The 19,283-nt window shown below is 35.1% G+C and overlaps 1 protein-coding gene across 3 annotated transcripts in view; it reads right to left on the bottom strand.

Moving 5' to 3' along the window:
- CDC42BPB (CDC42 binding protein kinase beta) overlaps positions 1 to 19,283 on the bottom strand; it is a 100,928-nt gene that overhangs the window by 41,830 nt on the left and 39,815 nt on the right. For all 3 annotated transcript variants that reach the window (XM_083359930.1, XM_083359928.1, XM_083359929.1), the window contains exons 7-21: positions 18,781 to 18,981; positions 17,042 to 17,290; positions 14,844 to 14,923; positions 13,198 to 13,364; positions 12,987 to 13,106; positions 10,350 to 10,483; positions 8,388 to 8,630; positions 7,565 to 7,675; positions 5,737 to 5,984; positions 5,495 to 5,600; positions 5,045 to 5,169; positions 2,878 to 2,983; positions 956 to 1,104; positions 545 to 639; positions 386 to 465 (exon numbers count right to left, since the gene is read on the bottom strand). In XM_083359930.1, coding sequence (XP_083216056.1) covers positions 386 to 465; positions 545 to 639; positions 956 to 1,104; positions 2,878 to 2,983; positions 5,045 to 5,169; positions 5,495 to 5,600; positions 5,737 to 5,984; positions 7,565 to 7,675; positions 8,388 to 8,630; positions 10,350 to 10,483; positions 12,987 to 13,106; positions 13,198 to 13,364; positions 14,844 to 14,923; positions 17,042 to 17,290; positions 18,781 to 18,981 — 2,214 coding nt within the window. The remainder of the gene's footprint in view (positions 1 to 385; positions 466 to 544; positions 640 to 955; positions 1,105 to 2,877; positions 2,984 to 5,044; positions 5,170 to 5,494; positions 5,601 to 5,736; positions 5,985 to 7,564; positions 7,676 to 8,387; positions 8,631 to 10,349; positions 10,484 to 12,986; positions 13,107 to 13,197; positions 13,365 to 14,843; positions 14,924 to 17,041; positions 17,291 to 18,780; positions 18,982 to 19,283) is intronic.

Genomic DNA, 19,283 nt, shown 5'->3' with positions numbered 1-19,283 from the left:
ACTGAAGACAGATTTTTAAAGTGGAAATTATAGTATAGAAAATATTTCAACCTAACACAGAAGTTTAAATCCTGTCTTCACCTTTTCTTCATTTGTTTCCCATGCTTCAAGTTACATAAAAATAAATAATATATAAATAATATAGCAAACCATAACATAAAAGTATACATAATAAAATAATCTAACCTCAGTGGAAACAATACCACCACGCCTGCCACTGTTACAAGTTAAGGAAGGTGCAAGTGATATATGAGAATAAGTTATGAAATGCGTTTAGTAAGTTTGTAAAAGACTAATGTTTTTATGTATAGACTCTGCACTCCAATTCAACATGCATTTCTATGTTATCTTTGGCAAATGTTTGTAATCACATTTTAATACTTACTCTGAAAGTTAGATCATGTGCAAGAGGAGAGGTATTGAAGTACTGAAATATGGAATCTTGGAAATCTGAAAGTTTAAGACCTAAAAAATAAATACCTAAATAAATACATAAACCAATAAGAGTAATCATTCTGTAATCATATGTTGGCTAAAACTTCACCTGCGTCAGATTGGTATTTTTCCTCCAGTTTCTTCTTTAAACCTTCAACTTCTTCCAAGAGTTCCTGATTTCTTGCTTCAGATTCCTTTAGTTTGCTAAATAATAAAATGGAAACACAGGAACATATTAAACATGTTTACTGCCTCTGTTCTTTGTTGAGTGCTTCTTCCAACCTTTTTAATTTTAGTTGTTCTTCATTTCCATAATAGAGGTGTTATTCATGATTATAATTCATGAGCGTGATATACTGCCTCCAATACTAAAGACAGTTATGCCAATTAAATTAAATTAAATTAAATACCAGTTGCTGAAAGAAACAAATGCCTAAAACATATCAGCATTTTTTTAAAAAAACCTTCAATATATGTTAAAATACATCATTATACAGGGGTCACCGCTTTTAAAAATTACCTTTCAAAGGACAGATTGGCATCTTTAACTTTCCTTAATTCTTCTTGAACTAGCTGTTTGGCACGTATTTCAGCATCAAGAGCAGACTGCAATTCCAGCCTTGCTGACATATCCAGCTTCTGACTACGTCTCACTTTCCAGAGTGGATCCTGTTACATCAAGCACTTGTTATTTCCTCTACATTATTAAAAGCATTTTAAACATTAATAACATTTTAAATATTAACAAAAATTCAAAAATTTCACTTGAACATATGATAAGTGTGTGTTTAATTTGAGAAACCTTGTACAATTGGGGGAAAAAATCAGAATAACTCTTTATATCTGTATCACTTCCTATTGATTTCAGTTAAATTTACATTCTTATCAGAAACACATAAATGGAATCTGGGGGGAAAAAGAGAGAGCAATGCCAGCAACACTTAACCAGAATGTTGCATTATGGACCTCTATTAAACTTGCAGGTCTCAGGAGTACCACTCTTTCCTTGGGGTGTAATAGGTAAAACATTTTCTTTCCTAATATATTAAAAGGCGGTGGAAAAGAGCAAAGGGAACATCAAATGAAACCACTTCCTGTCTTACAAAACATTGCCAAATCTATATTCTACTTCTTTGGGTTGTATATCATCTCCAATTCCTGCTTTTCTCGTAGCGTCTAATAATTATCGTCTATTCTTCCTTCAAATGTTATAATCTAGTTATTCTTCCAAAATAAGATTTCAAAATAGGTGGTATTTAAAACAAAAATGAAATGAAATGAAATGAAATAAAAGCTGTCCATAAAAGAACTACAGCACTCTATAAATAGCTATTTAATTCTTAAGGATTATTGAGGGGTTAAATCAAATGTGATTAGTTTCAGTCTTGATTTAGAACCATGAAGCAGGGTTGGTGGAAAATATAAAAGGATTCATATTGAGAGAGTAACTTTGTCTCAAAGAAGAAATGTCACAATAGTCAAAAAGGCATAAAAATCCAAATTGGTCAAGTGTTTCTAATCTGGAAAATAGGGTTAGTAAAAGGAGATATAATGAAAATTGAGAAAGTATATATAATACTGAGAAAGCAGATGAAGATTTTTTTCTTCATCTCTCATAATAGCAGAACTCAGATCTTATTCAATGAGAACTCACCAGCAGATAACTTTGAATAAAGTATAAGTCTTTCATTCAATGCATAATTTATTTGTAGAAATCATAGGCTGAAGATGTGAACACATAGATCATGGAATTGTCACTCAGTGACTATATAGGACAGGGGTCTTCAAACTTGGCCCTTTTATGACTTGTGGACTTCAACTCCCAGAATTCCTCAGCCAGGCATGCTGCCTGAGGAATTCTGGGACTTGAAGTCCACAAGTCATAAAAGGGCCAAGTTTGAAGACCCCTGATATAGGATAACTCTACATAGAGAAGCAGTATATAAAAAGGACAGAGTGGGAGCAACAAGAGTAGCAAACAATTTAATTCATATCTTACTTGTGAACTTCTTAAGCTATCCGCCTAGGTTGGTGAGTTAAACAGACTGATGATCTGAGCCATCATATGGAAAGGATTCCTTAACATGGTCTCATTTCCAGTGTATCAAGTTTTAAAAACATCACAACCGAATAATAAACTACTGTTTCCTCTCCTTTTAGAGCAGCAGACTCTCCCTTACAGAGGCCAGCAAAAAAGAGTGAGAGGACTTTTCACAGTTATAAACATTATATCAAGTGCCATGGAGTAGTTCAGAAGACGATGCAATGGCTCTGTTGGACTATGAGGGCTACATTTAATGCTGAACTCTTCACTCTCCCATGGCATCTAAGTAGCACACCAGCAGATACAGCTGATAGTGACTGCATTGCAATTACACCATCAGAGACACCATACATTATAAAGCTTTCCCATTAATTAATCATGTACATTTCCATGCTCACCAGTGTTCTTGATCCCAGACTAGAGCTTTTTAAAGATTCAAGTTCTTCTGTCATCTTAGAAGCTAGTGCCTGAAGATAGCCACGTGCATCTTTTTCATCACTCACCCTAGTGTGAGCATATCAGAAACATCACTTTACATAGGTGGTTAATTGAAAATGTTTTATATGCATTCAGTCACAGTAAAAGACTAGTAAAACAGCGTTCAAACTAATAAACTGAATGAATGAATGAAAATATACCATAGATTTGAAACTAGCAGAGATTCTCTACCTATTGATTAAACAATTTTTACCAATTCTGTGGCTCTTTCCATGTTTACAATTTTGTTGTTTGGGATCAACATAACCCTTTTCAACTTTATTTCACTTATAATGTATTTCTTCTACAGTGGAAACATTTACGGTATATTTTACCAATACTGTTGGTTAGGAACACAAAAAATTCTGAACACATATTTGAAATTCTTTTCCTCATGTTTTCAGGGTAAGGAAATCTCATGTATAATGTGGCTCCTGAAATATGATCCATTTAAATCTTTTTTTCTGCCCAGTTAGGCTTTCAAAGGAAGACCCTTTCAGTTCCTTCAAAAATTAAAATGAAATAAGACAAAAGCAAAACATTATTTAAACCAGCTAGTTTACTTACAATGTTCAGGACTATGAGAGAGACAGTAAGCTAGTTCAGTAGTTCAGAGAAAACTCCCTCCATGAATATTATTCTTTAGAACCTTATATTTCAATCAAGAATAACAACAACAACAAGAAGAAGAAGAAGAAGTCACATCTAACTTGACATTTGACCCATATTCATAAACTTGCTTTGGCAGGCAGACACAACACAGATTAGCCACTTTACTGCAGACAACAATGAAGACACACAGGAACTGCCTTCTGCGACACAGAGAAACTGAGCCCTATATTTATGTTTTTCCCCAAGAGTTTAAATTCCTCCCATCCTTCAACTCAACAATAGGAAAGGTTGTGGGATGGGAAGACTGAGACAGTAATGGAAAGAACCGTAGTCATATACAAGAAAGATATGGAACTGAAGTCTGTGGGTAGCTTATTTCAATACAATCCAGCTGGTGAAAATACTTGGGAGAGACTCTGCCTTAAAAAATAAATAGTTGGAAATTCCTCTTGAAGTTTCTGATATTTATTTGCTCTTAATATTAATATTATTAATATTAAATATGCCCAAGGGTTGTCAAACCATCTAGTAAGGCTGTATTACCTATTATCCTTCTCATCTTCTCATCTTTTCTATTATCTATTTCCTTAGCATCTTATAATTTTATTTGTATTCTCGTGATTTATGTTGTTTGCTTATTTAGTATCCTATGAGTATCACTGAGTTTGTATCTTATGATTGATGATGATTGTGTTTTATGTTTAAGATCATGATTTATCACTTGCTGCTTGCATGTACACTGACAGCTTATGCGCCAGAGACAAATTCCTTGTGTATCCAATCATACTTGCTAATAAAAAATAAAGATAGAATTTTATTTTTAAGCCTGTACAAAATGGTGGGGAGATAGGAGTATTATATATACTTGTTGCTTTGAGTTATTTATAAAAATATGAAAGAGAGGAATATAATATAATATAATATATAATATAAATATAATAAGGTTTAGCTGCCCTCAGACAAATCCTTCACATTGGGGATCACTGAAGAATGTAATATTTTTTCTATTCAGACTGACTATTAAATTTATGAAGAATGTTATAATGGGGGATAATGAAGCTCTGTTGGAAAGGGATACAAATTCCTTTACTATTTTGGCTTTGTCATCATGTAATTTAAGAAAATATGTAAAGGTTCAACATTGTTTCATCTTACTTATCTGGTACCAGAGCTGTCAGGTTTTTTAGTAAAAAAAATATTGAAATAGCAAAATGAAGGAGAGCCATTGCGAAAACCTTTTAGTTGCTATTTAGGCAATAATCAAAACTAAGATTTAGTTGTTCTCATTGTAGAGAAATTAGTCAATATGAAATTGATAAATTGCTTGTAATGGTGGGGAAAAAAGAGAAGACAATATTTTAACTTATTAACATTTGCTGCTATGTGTAATTTATGAACTTGATCACATTCACAAAATGATACATTTCAATTCTCTTCTGTTGAGAAAGCTCCAACTGGATCCCAAAGGGTACATACCACTGAATGATTTCTGCAATCTGAGCTTCCCAATGGGCCACAGATTCCTTTTTTCCTGCCAAATCCTGAAGGTCATCCTCTAGCTGTCTGTTTTGTGATGTCAGTTTATCGACAAAGGAACAAAGCTGTGACAACAGAATGTATTAATTAGCAGTTTTCATAAATGTAATTTAATGTAACTTACAGCCAGATTGGGTACGAAGCAGTGAAAGCTCTATACCAGACAAAGTGCCTACATATGTGATATTTAAAAGAAAATAAGCAAAATAATTCATCAAAGTTCTACTTGGCATAGGAATATTCACACACACACACACACACACACACACACACACACACAAAGTTCAGAAATATAGCTACTCTTTCTTGATTTTTTGAAAAAAAATTGAAAAAAATCTGAATTTACATACTATTTGAAATTAAAAAATAATCCTGTATAATCTCAATTACCTTTTCATTTTCAGTTGTTAATTTCTTATTATCTTCAAACAACATTGTTCTCTCTCGTTCATATTTGTCTTTTAGCGTTCCCACAGCTTCTTCCATCTCACTGTGCCTAGAATTGAAATAAAATCCCATAAATGCTAATTCAAAGTTTGCTAACATCTTTTTTTAGTTTACTTTTGGATTTCAGATACTTTTTGAACAATTAAAAACATAAGCTTTCAAAGTACATTTTACACAGTACTTACTTCTCTCGTTTTGCCTTATCCAGTTTATCTTTTAATACCATGATTTCTTTTTGAAGTGCAAGCTGATGGCTTTCTAAATCATGTGCCTCCTTTTTCACATTTTTTACTTCCAAGACATGGGAAGCTTCTCGCCTGACCAACTCTTCTTCATAAAATGAAATTTTATTCTGAAGCTCTGAGTTCACTTTAGCTAGCTCCTGTTGATGCTCCTGCATGGCCATTCCTGCACTGCGCCCTCCTTGCTTTACCTGCAAAGGAGCAGAAATTGTTAAAAAGGGGGGGGGGCATGTAAAAGTTTGTCTCCTTAATATTAAAACTAAAGATCTGATTGAACTAAGAGACAAATCGGGATGCTTCAAATGTATCAAGTTAGCTCTTTGAAGCAACAAGAATTTGGAATTCCTGGAGTTCTAAGCCATAAGAATGGTAGATTGCCCTGCCCTAAACAGAACCGGTGAACAATCTGAGCTCCTCCTTGATTCTTGGCTTCTGCTTGAAGAGTAAATGGTGGCTAGTTAGGTTAGGAGGTTCTCTGCATAAATGCATCTTGTGTGCCAGTTACATCCATTCAAGAATCAAGAGGCCCTACTCAAAGTTGTTCACATTATACTCACCTCTTATCTGGATTTCTGCAATGCACTTCATATGTCTCCAATTACCTGTGTTACAATCTAATAAGGTTGTTGTGCTCTGGGTTCTGTCTACTAAGAAGCCTCGTTTTATGGGACTTAGGAGTTATGATTTCTTTGTTACCACAGAATATAGAACACGGAATAGGGTTGGATCCCCTTCTCATGGCAGGAGATCCTATACGATTCCAGACAAAGGGCTGTCCAGTCTCTTCTTGAAAATCTCCAGGGATGAGTGCCTACAATTTCTGGAGGCAAACTGTTCCACTGATTAACTGTTATCACTGTCAGAAAATATCTACCCTCTATGGAAGAGCATTCCCTGAATTATTTTGATGGTCTCAAATGTCTTTTCAAATACTTGAAAACCAGGCTGTTCTCCCAGGGTCTGAACCACAAGGCTGTGTGAACTCATTTAAATGCTGCTGTTGGTAACTTTTTGTTAAGATGCCTGGAGTCACATAGTGAGTTGAAATTAAAACAATAAATAAATAAAATGTAGGTAACTTTTCAAGTATATAAGACATGAAGTGATAGTTAATATACTCCCATAAATACAATTTTCCATCATAAGACTGGGAGCATACCACCTAACCCAACATTTTTATGGAATGTCTAATACAGGGGTGTCAAACTCAATTTCATTGAGGGCCGCATCAGCATTGCGGTTGCCCTCAGGGGGCTGGGTGGGCGTGGCCTACTGGGTGGGCGTGGCTAAAGTGCGTATGACCTACTGGGTGGGCATGGCCAGCTCTACATCGTTCGCATCAAGGGTGCCTATGGGGGCCTGGGCAGGAGTGGGACAGATCTGGGCGTCTCTGGCAGAAGGAGGGTCTCTGGGCCAGGGCCAAGGCAGTGGGGGCCGTTCCCTCACTGTTTCCAGGATGGCTTCGTGGGCCACATGAAACCACTTCGCGGGCCGGATCTGGGCCCCCGGGACTTGTGTTTGACATGTCTGGTCTAATATATACACCTGACTATAAATGAAAATGCATATGATGCCAATTTGGTTTTAGATGTTTCAATATGAATATATTGAAACTCATGAATAATAATTTTATTGAGATTTCAGAGAAGCTGAATTCTAGAATATGGCTAGTTTGCAACTGTAAAATGGAGTATATTAAACACCCACACTTCTTGTTCTTCCCAAATAAAGTAAGCCTCAGATGGCTTAATAATTCATAACATATTGTCACCTTTAGTGTTTCCAGTTCATTTTCCAGCTGTTTAGCTGCCTTTTCACTACATTCTCTAAGTTTCCGCTCTTTTGATACTTCTGCTAGTGCATCATCAAGCTGTCCTTCTAGCTATAAAAAGAAAAAATAAGCCTAATTATAGAAACAACTTGAGCTTAGCCATTATTAATTCTACAACATCAAAAGGAACTAGTTGTTGTACAAAATCCTTTAACTACTAAAAAATAAGGTAATGTCCAAACAATAAACATCAAGACTTACAGGAAAAGGAAAATAGAGTGTAAAACCAGGCCCATATAAGTATACACATATCCTCATAATTTATTTCTGAAACTTAAAAAAGTTTTGTCATACCTTATTTTCATTGTTGTGGTTTCTACCATATCCTTATGACTTCACTGAACCTTGGTTATATTATTTTTATAGCAAGCGTACACCACAATAAGAAGCAGATTCTATTATGTTTTTAAAAAACCTGTTTGATATGTAGATATGTATCGGTATAAAGAATGGAGAAATATGGTATCTTTATGATTAAATAAAAATTCTAACAATAAAAGTGCCTTCTTATAGACATGTGAGGTGGGGTGAGTAAAACCGTAATCCAGAAAATTGTTATGAATGTAGACATTATAATAAACTGTACCCATTCAATAAATACTTCACACTTTCTTTCTCTACATAATCTTCCAAAGTAGAAGCATTAAGACTTTCACACAAACACACAAAATTAAACAGCTGAGTATATCTGCAAACCAGACTAACTTTTCTAAGTAGCAGCAGCAGTTAAAATCCATTATCCTCAAATACCCTGCTGAGCTACCTCTTTCCTTGCTTTTTCCAATTTACGCATTTCTTGTCTCATAGAGTCAGTTTTCTGCATGATCACTTCCACTTCTTCCTCTTTGTCACGGAGTTGTCGAGAGAGTTTCTGCTTGTAAGAACGCAAGTCTGCCATCCTCTCATTCAGTTCTGAGAACTCCTGCATTGCTAGCTTTCTTTGCTGATGAGCATCCTTTAATTCTTTCGACTGTATCTTTAATCTTTCAGATGCCTCAAGGAGTTGCTAGTGAAAGAAAAGGCCCAAATCAGTTTAAAAGCTATACTGAGTTTACGATACGTTTGGTTAAAGTCAAATAGTACTCTAGCAAAGTGTACAGAAGCATGCTACACTTATATCTTGCAAATTTGGGAGAGTGACTTTGCCTCTCCCAGGTATCCTCAGGGAGAGGCAAAGTATTAAGAACATTTCAATAGAAAGCTAATATTGGTTTTTATTACATCACCAGCTTGATATGCCCAATACATTATATATATATTTAAATTTCTCTCTTTTTCCTCTTCTTTACACTTTTTAAATCTATTTCTCTTTCTTTTCCTATCTTTTACTCATCCCATTTATACACTGTAGCTAACTAGCATCAGCTGATTCTTTCTCTTTTCCTTATCCTTATCTTTCCTCCATTCTCACATCTGTTCTACTTCCTTCTCTCTTTTTTTCTCCTCCATCTTCAAAGGAAAAAAATAAAGATTTTTTTTTATTCTTCTGTGCTTGCTGCTTTTACTTTCCAGTTGCATTCTGCAGATCCTTTCCTTCCCAGAAGCAGAAAAGGAATATAAATTGCAAGGTTTTGCTGCAATTCCTGGCAAAAGGAGCCATGGGATAAGAAATAAGTAAAATCTTTACTCTTGGTGATTGTATATTCTTTAGAGATTACACAGGAATAGTAGCTTCCCCTTTCTCACTGGGATTAAAGACAGGGAATACCTTAAGGTAGTTATGTACATGGGTTTTTAGTTAAGACTCCTGGCCTTCCTCTGAGGATAGGCAACCTTTTGTAACTTTGAACAACAAATGTGACTCCGTGATTGCATCTGTACAGGATTTTTAGCTTGGTTAAGGAAGTGATTTGCCAACTTCCTCCATCTAGGATGTTTTTTTTGACTTCCATGTCCACCTTATAGCCCTGGAATTCCCAAATGGTATCCCACCCAAACACTACAATTAGTGGTGTGCCAAATATTTTGAGCTCCAAACATCCCATTCTGAAACCCATATATCCCATTCCAAACTTGAAACAGGCTATTTTGCCTTACGAAAAGCATTCAGACACCGTTCTGGTATTAGCAGAAATGTTCTGAGCTTGAAGTGACAGAGTTATGATTCAAAACATTTTGTACACCACTATGTTAATTATGTAGTATAGGTCAGCGTTTCCCAACCTTTAGGAACTTGAAGATGCGTGGACTTCAACTCCCAGAATTCCCCAGCCAGCTATGCTGGCTGGGGAATTCTGGGAGTTGAAGTCCACGCATCTTCAAGTTCCTAAAGGTTGGGAAACGCTGGTATAGGTTTTCCTTATGCAAAAATATATACAGGATATAATTCAGTTTAATCCACAATTGAAATGTTACTCTAAATTGCCTTTGATGTGTGGAGGAAAGCAATAGAAGAAGTAAAAGTTAATGAAATGTGGCATCTGTTGTTCATGGGTAAGAAACTAGATTTATGGCTAGATCCTGATTATTGTCTACTCAGCCATGAAGACTGCTGACTTATGTAAACCTAAAAATACTGGCATGTCTATATTATATAATTCCTATTATAATGAAATATATTATTCCCGTGCTCTGGAGAAAAAGTACATGATATAAATATGATAAGCAACATATTTTAGTAATAACCATTCTTAAATTATGTTGCTGGGCTGGCCAAACCAGCTGTTTCATACCTCTATTTCCTAGGCGACATATACTTCAATGAAGCATTTTCAACAATCAATACCTTATGAAGATCTTCCTTCTCCTGCCTGAGTATCCTGCATTGCTTTTCAAGGCCTTTTAACTTGTGGGTGGAATCTTCATGTTCCTGTCGCAATGTCACTGCATCTTCAAGCTGCCGTTCTAACCTATTTGAATCTATGAACAAGGACGTTTCTTTTCACAGATGATAGAGAAACAATTCTACATTTCTCTCTGTTAAGATGAACAATTTAAATTGGATCACAATTCTTCCCTGTTACAGTATACGTTGGCAAAATCGCATTTTATTTACTCTTTGAATTCTCGTTGAACCTTATGGAATATTTTCCACAAGGAAAAGGAAGGAAATAATCACAGGCCAATGCGTGGTACAGACATTGCAGGAAGAAACAAGAAATTAAATTAAGCAATGAAGGCCCCACACATCAGTCATCTCTAGCTTAAATTAATCTTCTTGCCATTAGAGATTTAATCAAAAGTTTCTTTATATTCAAGCTTTTAAGTTAAAAAGAACTGGAAACCTTTAAAGATAAAAATAAGAAAGAAGGGGAGGAAAATAAGACATAAAATCGTCCCTTTGGCTTTCTGTCATAATTCCACCATGGAAAATGGAGGGGGGTGGGGATCTTTCTGAACAACTAATACTTTAAGAATTACATAGCCAGTTACAAAGCATGAATTTATCAAAATGCTGCCTGGCATCCCTTCTATCTTATCATTTTAAACAATTCTTCTTATTGCTATTCTCACATTTCTTCTTTCCTGAGCAAATGAATATACTTTCTCATGAATTACTGGGCTGCAAGTTATGTCATTTTTGTTTTAATGGTTATATTTAATCTGCAGTAGCAAAGGAAGATAATACTTAAGGTTGGCACTACATTTGCAGCATTCCAGCTTCTTTTTTTCCTTTTTTTTCTTTTAAACTGGAAAAAAAATCAGGCAGGCCAAGGAATCTGGCAGGGAAAACTGAGAAGCTTTGTAGATGAACTGGTATCCCCAGATGCCATATTATACTCCTCAGGTTTATAATATGGTAAATAGCTTGAATATAAAGAAAAAAATATAAAGAAAAAATCCACACACAAATACAAACGCACACAAGAGTCTATATGTTATGCAAGTTATAGAATTGTTCTTTATTTTTTTTAAAAAAAATCTCTAGACGTTCTAGAATATAAACTAAAAGGGAATTAATTGTTGTTGTTATCCCACTTGCTTTTATATACAGTACTACGGTCAACTCAAGGCAACAAATATACCTAATATTTCTACTTTCTCCTTTCCCCACAACCTTTTGAGGTATTGGGCTAAAAGAGAGTGATTGGCCCAAAATCACTAGCTGGGTTTCACGCTCAAGGGAGGTCTAGAAGTCACATTCTCTGGGTGTCTAGACCAACCCTTTAACCACTACATCAAACTGGCTCTCCTTAGGAAACATTTGAAAAAGTTGACATTTATGCTGCATCTGCAAATAACTATGTTGGGGAAAAAATGGATTATGACCTTACATTCTAAACTCTGGAGGAGGATTAACAATTGGATTTTAATCAAAACTCACAATTGTGACTTTTGCAACATAAGTGATGCACATTTTTAAAAAAGCATTTTACAAACTGAAAAAAATAATTAAAATAAATATTCTTATATAACAAAAGCCACATGATTCTGATTCAAATATTCTTCCAATGGTTTAAGGCAGGCATGTCCAATCTTTTGGCTTGCCTAGCCACATTAAACAGGAATTGTCCTGGGCTGCATACTAAATATATATAATATAGTAAAAGGTATATAAATTACAAAGATCCTTTATTTTAGAGGGCCTTATGGGGCCATATTACTAGTTGTCCAGGGCTGCATGTGGCCCCTAGGCCATGGGTTGGACACACCTTGTTTAAAGACTGATTACTCTAAATTGCTTCACCTACAACCCATCTATAATCTCAAAACAATCACAGACCCTGCCTAAATATGCCATATATTAAGATTACATAACATTTATGGTTTTAATATATGATATGCACTTCTATGGAGATTCTCAGTCATCCAGGTCATAGTTGTCCCAAAGGTGTTTTTTCAAAAAGCAACTGGATTTCATTTGCTTTTGCTTGAAGACGTTTCACTTCTCATCCAAGAAGCTGCTTCAAAACTGAAGAAAAGCAAAACGTCTTCAAGCAAAAAAGCACCTTTGGGATATGATATGGGCCTTGTTCATTTTCCTCCTTGACTAAGTTGCATAAGAGACAAGCTCTAGTTTTACAAACAATAAAAATTCACAAACAAATAACTAGGAGGTGTCTGGTAGTAGACTTATTAATACATTGTATTAAAAGCCATAAGTTCTTCTCCTTCTTATGTAGCTCATATAAGGAAATGTAGACAAATAATACAAATACGTAATTGACACTGCTGTAAAAAGCAGCAATAAATGTGAAGATGGGAGTTTATTTAAATAATCTGAACTAAGATTGACAGTTCTCAGCACCATTAAATGTAAGAAAGCCAGGTTTTAATGAAAGTTTTTACAAATTCACAATATCAACCAACTGGATAGCCATATGAAAGAGCCCCCCCAAAAATGACTGAAGCACACCTTTTAAAGTGCACAGCACAAATTACGGCTGTATTACTGGATTTAGTAATATATTCCAAAACTTACCTGCTATTTTATTTTTCAAGCGTTCAATTTCTTCATTTAGCTTTTTTATTTCTTTATCCCGATTTGTGTTCACTGTTAAGCGAGTAGAACCATGAAGGGACTGAAGAGCCTGGGTAGACTCTTAAATTGAATGAAAAACGTAACTGTTAGAAATGATAACATTATATTATTCCACCACATGGAATATAAGAAAGCCAACGAGAAAGTATACCTTGCAGCTTCCTACTCAGTTCCAGCTTTTCCTGTTCCAGTCTTCGTATTCTCCTCTCATATGCCTCTATTTGCAAGCTATTCTCCAGGTCACGTTGGACATCCTCATCTTTGGTTATGCTACTAGACTGCATTACACTTCTAAGTGAACCTCGATCAGAAAAACAGCTAAGACACAAAATAATCAGTGGACACATTAATTAACAAGTTTAATCAACTTTAAAAAGCAACTTCCTTTTGAAAATTCAATAGAATCAGAGGAGTTAATAAAATCTTACCTTATATAAGTTATATAAATATTTACCTACTGAGTGAGCTGGCAAGTAAACAGCAATCTGTTTTTGCTCACTCCAACCCCATAAAGGAAAGCTTACTTGCAAGGAAGTAGCAATAATAACTTTTACACCAATGTGATTTAAAGCAGAAGATTGATCCCATTGCTCCTACGTGCTCTTTTCTGTTTCACTTTTTAAGACAGGCAAATGAGGTACAGGAGAAGTTTGCCTTTCCAAGGGAGGGTACATTACTTTTTTTTTCATAATAATCTCAGGTTTAACACTCAGGAAAACGTGGAGCATCTTTGAAAGATGGAACACAAACCTCTGGATTAAGTCAGCCCAGCGAGCTGGTTCAAGTTCAGTTTGCTAACATTATATTCATTTATGACAAGAGCTTGAAAATGATTTTCACTAGATCATATTTCTTTTTGCCTGCCAGAGAGCAAGTTTTTCCTTTAATCAAGACTAACATAAGCTAAAAAAATCTATAAGTAACTAAGCTCATGGATAGCTAATCTATCATCCTTCCTGTAGGATACCTGTCTATGACGCTCATTGAGTAGTTTTACAATAATCATTAGTCCTTAACTGTTTGAGGACAACATTTAATGTGGACACACTAGGTACACTACCCTAGCTGCACGAAGTACAAAGAAAAGATAACAACCTATCATGTATAAAAATAATAAAGAACCAATAACAAAGAATATTAGCATAACTCAGAAATGTAGATAATAGAAATAATAGTAGTTGTATTATTTACTATGCACGTAATACATACACTATGCTGTGAGGCTGAAGCTTACAGAAAATTGATTTTTTTTTTTGTAGTTAGGATTGTAGTTGGAACCATGAATGGATCACTTTGGAATAAGTACCTGATATGAACCATCAAACATTTATATCTGAGTTGCTTTATAGCAAGAGGGGCACAATATAAATTTAATAAATAGATAAAATAAATCAAAACCTATTACTTAGCTTTTTTTGTCCCATCAACACAGAGAGCTATTATATATAAATAATTAGCATAAGCAGCAGTAGAACTGATGTGGGCAAAACAGAAAAGAGGGAGGTCGGTCCCCCCTCCCTTCTTTTTCTTCTATAACCTTAGAAATCAGCTGATGTACTATACAGCCTTGGATCCAATGAATTCCAAGCTTCAATAATACATATGTATTATTATATACGCTACTTCACATTTGCTCTGTAACACTGCCATTATAGAAAAATACTTTTTTTCTTTCCCTTATCATTCTGTAAAGCATTTGTACCTGATAGTGTTATACTAATTAATCATAAAAAGTAAAGACTTCCCTAGAGTTAGAGTCTTCCATGTGAGTTCTTTTTTTTTTTTAACTGAACCTACCTTTCTGTTGTGTAGGTAAAGCCAACAAAAGGTAAATGTAACCCAGAAAAGCCAGTATGAGAACTGGGTGGTATCATTTCCTGCACAAAACAACAAGATTACGAATGTTAAATCAAAACATGATGAGTCTATTCAAAATTGAAAGTATAACATAATATAAACAGAAAAAGCATGTATTTAAAAGAATTTTTAAAAGCCTTCCAACCTGCCTTTTAAGGTGCACTATCCTCACAAAAGCAGCTTGGGGGAATCCTAAACTTAAATCATGCTTCCCACAAATACTTCATTTATTTGCAATTCTGTACAACATTTTCATTTGTTAATAGAGCATTATTTAAATTGTTCTTATAACCAGATCTGGTATATCTTTATTGCATGGTATGTATTTGCATATTTTTTTTTCAAATGTAGAAGGAACATTGTACTGGTGTTCTTAACATTTGTCCACATGCTTGTGAAGTCCACTTCTTTTTGCACTGTGCTTACTTACTTCTAAAGCTATCAGCGCATGATGGCAACTAGGGCTTTTTGTTTATTAGCTGGCTTGTCACAAGTCCTGATGCTGATGTGTTCCAAGAAAATGACTGGCCCAAAGTCATCCAGAGCTCTTCCTTGATTAAGAAGTCCAGCATCTCAGCCATTATACCATGCTGGTTCTCTCTCTTCATAGAAATAAGTTATATAATATCCCTATAAAGGGTCTTTCTAAATACCAAGTTATTTTATTTTCACTTTTCTCTCTTCGTTCTTTAAAATTTACTCTGACTTAACCCAGTCCCACTCTGAAGCAAAGAATGAAATGTTCATGCTAGATGTGAAATGAATGAATAAAATGTAAAGTGAAAATGAAATGTAGTTTGACCATGAATGTATCTGAGAAACTAAGATATGGGAATTTCATTTAGAAAGAAAATCCTTGATATCAATATTTTTCCTAAATATGATTTAATTTAAACATTAACTCAATGATTATTTTTTCCCCAAAGTTTAATATTGTACAATACGTATATCCCTCCTCACCATAGGCAGATACCTCTATTAGTTTACTGGAGGAAATACACAGATATATAGAATTGTGTAAATAATTGGTATCTGTTCATACTACATGGAAAAACCATCTAAGACCATTTCCATTTCTGGTCTCTTAAATAAAAGACAAAAGTTAGAATCTTCGAATGGCCTAAAGTCTCATGTTTAAATGATTATTTTGAATGAATTCAACATTGCTAAAATGTTCTATATTGGGTTTTGGCAAAATACTATGTTCCAGATCCTTGAGAAATGCACTGAATCTTTCAAGGTCCAATCAAAAGAGAGAAACAAGATAAAGAACAAGTAAAAACAGGATGGTGAAACAAGCCAAAGACACAGAAAACACATCATAAGTAGCTCTAGCCATTTTAGCCCAGGGCCTGAGAGATCATCTGCAGATGGTCTTGTGGCCCATCCTTATGAACCAATTCCTATTTCAAAAAGTATATTTCCTGACAATGACTAGGGCTTCCAGGGGGGGGGGGGGGAATGGAAAGTTCTCTGCCCAGAACATGTTTTAAATATCCCTGGTTATATGTAAATTTATGAATTGGTACTATTTGGACTCTGAGGTCTGGTTATCAATATAGCACATGATTTTTTAAAAAAATTTAATAGTTTCATACATGCTGCTTTTAGAACATTGATATTGTACAAAGCAGATGACCTAAGTAAGATTTAATATTAATTTATATAGCAAATCAAGGAAAATTTGAACTCTTGTTTCCAAATTGTTATTGGAGAACACTCTTGATTTAGTATTAACTTTGTGTCATGATGTCAGGTCATAAATGATATAATTTACACAAATCAACATATTGAACAGACTTTTATTGTTTTGGGGGGACGTCCAAAGAAAAATTTCCTCTCATAGCTGAAGTCTGGTAAATCAACTTTACTCTAACAAATTTAATCAGACAAGCCATTTTTTCACACGGTCTACATATAGAAAAGAAGTGTAGGCAAAAGCAGAATAGAAGTAAAAGCATTAAACATATTCCCAGGTCTGTCCAGTTCATATCAAAACAGTTAGAAACAGAGATTTTAAGCAATAAAACTCCTTCCAGAATGCCCTCCTGCAAACAAAGATGTCATGATTCAGCTCAGAAGCAAGAAAATCAGTGATAATGAAAGCAAACAAAAAGGAAAATACAGTAATTACTCACAGGATTTCTCAATATATCATCGTCTACATCAAAATTTGATGTATCTGAAGGACTGCTAACTTCTGGAATGTAGGGTGCTTCTAAATTTCGGATATTGTCCCAATTGAGTCCTTCAAAAAATGCATGTGATTTGAAATCTTCTATTCCATTCTGCCCCAGACGACGTTCCCTGCTGCAGATAAGTCGTTGGATTAAGTCTTTTGCTTCTTCAGATACGTCAGTAACATGAGATGGAAACTGGAACCTCTCCTGAAGAACAGGAAGGGAAATCTGAATTGAAAATATTCTTTTCTATGACAAAATATTTTTAATGTGTAATAATAATAATAATAAGTTGGAAGGGACCTTGGAGGTCATCTAGTCCAACCCCCTGCTAAGGCAGGAAACCCTATACCATTTCAGACAAATGGCTGTCCAGTCTCTTCTTAAAAACTTCCAGTGTTGGAGCATTCACCACTTCTGGAGGCAGGTTGTTCCACTGGTTAGTTGTTCTAACTGTCAGGAAGTTTCTCCTTAGTTCTAGGTTGCTTCTCTCCTTGACTAGTTTCCATCCGTTGCTTCTTGTCCTGCTTTCAGGTGCTTTGGAGAATAGCTTGACTCCCTCTTCTTTGTGGCAGCCCCTGAGATATTGGAACACTGCTATCATGTCACCCCTCACCCTTCTCATCATTAAACTATACATACCCAATTCCAGCAACCGTTCCCTATATGTTTTAGCCTCCAGTCCCCCAATCATCTTTGTTGCTCTTCTCTGTACTCTTTCTAGAATGTCAACATCTTTTTTACATCGTGGTGACCAAAACTGGATGCAGTATTCCAGGTGTGGCCTTACCAAGGCATTGTAAAGTGGTATTAGTACTTCACGTGATCTTGATTCTATCCCTCTGTTAATGCAGCCTAGCACTGTGTTGGCTTTTTTGGCAGCTGCAGCACACTGCTGGCTCATATTTAAGTGATTGTCCACTAGGACTCTGAGCTCTCTCTCACAGTTACTACTATCGAGCAAGGTACCCCCTATACTATACCTGTGCATTTGATTTTTCCTGCCTAAATGTAGAACCTTATTTTTTCACAATTGAATTTCATTTTGTTAATAGTGCCCAGTGTTCGAGTCTGTTCAGATCCTCCTGTATCTTAAGCCTATCTTCTGGAGTATTGTCTATTCCTGCCAGCTTGGTGTCATCTGCAAATTTGATGAGTTCCCCATCTATCCCCTCATCCAAATCGTTGATGAAGATGTTGAAGAGCAGTGGGCCCAGACCAGAGCCCTGGGGCTCCCCACTACACACTTCCTTCCATGTAGGTGTATATTCATACCATTTTTTAAAATAACTACAGAAGGCTTCCTGAGCTTCAAAATTTGTTAAGTGTTCTTGTTTTTAGACTTCCTGTTTTTTAATGTTAGTCATGTATCTTTGGAGTTGCTTGTCTGAAGAAACATCCTTAATTGCAATATGTTGTACTTGTATTTTTTTGCTGCATGTACTCATTTTAAGTCCACTTTGCCACAAAATGTATAGTGAAAAGGTTTTCAGAAATAATTGAATGATATATTCCAAGTATACAATTACAAAGCTCTGAGAAATACCTGTTCTGAACATTAGTCACAGAAGATTTTTCTTAGAAGATACATTGAGCAATGCAGTTACTCATGTACACAAACACAAAGATCTTGGATCTATGTTACATATTTCTGTGAAAATTACAGTTAAGAAGAGCAAACATTTCATAGCACTTACTACATGATTCATAATCTTCCCATAGGTTTCCACCAGTGACTCTGCATAAAAAGGTGTTTCTCCATATAACATTTCATACATGCAGACACCTAAGGACCACCAATCACATTCAGGTCCATATTTTCCCATGCCATCCTCCATGGCTTGCAGTATTTCAGGGGAAATATAATCAGGGGTGCCGACTGCAACTGAAGATTGTACCTTGAATAGAAACAAATACTAAGACTTAATGTAAAATAGTATATAAGGAGAAATTAATTTAATTGTATGCATGTGTAAGTCTACAGATCAACAAGCATTACTGAGATACAAAAGGAAAAGTTTATGCTTTCTTGTATTATGAAGTATAAATGACAATAATCATATGACCATTTTCTTGTGTGCAAAATAATTGGCCATGAAACAGCATAAGAACAGGAAACACAAGTGAATATTACAGGATACTCCATTCATAAAGAATACATAGCAGTTCCAGATAAAACATATTGCAGAAGAATGATTCA

This window comes from Vipera ursinii (genome assembly GCF_947247035.1).
Source record: "Vipera ursinii genome assembly, chromosome: 1".
Taxonomy (NCBI): Eukaryota; Metazoa; Chordata; class Lepidosauria; order Squamata; family Viperidae; genus Vipera; species Vipera ursinii.
This window is presented reverse-complemented; position numbering and strand designations above follow the sequence as displayed.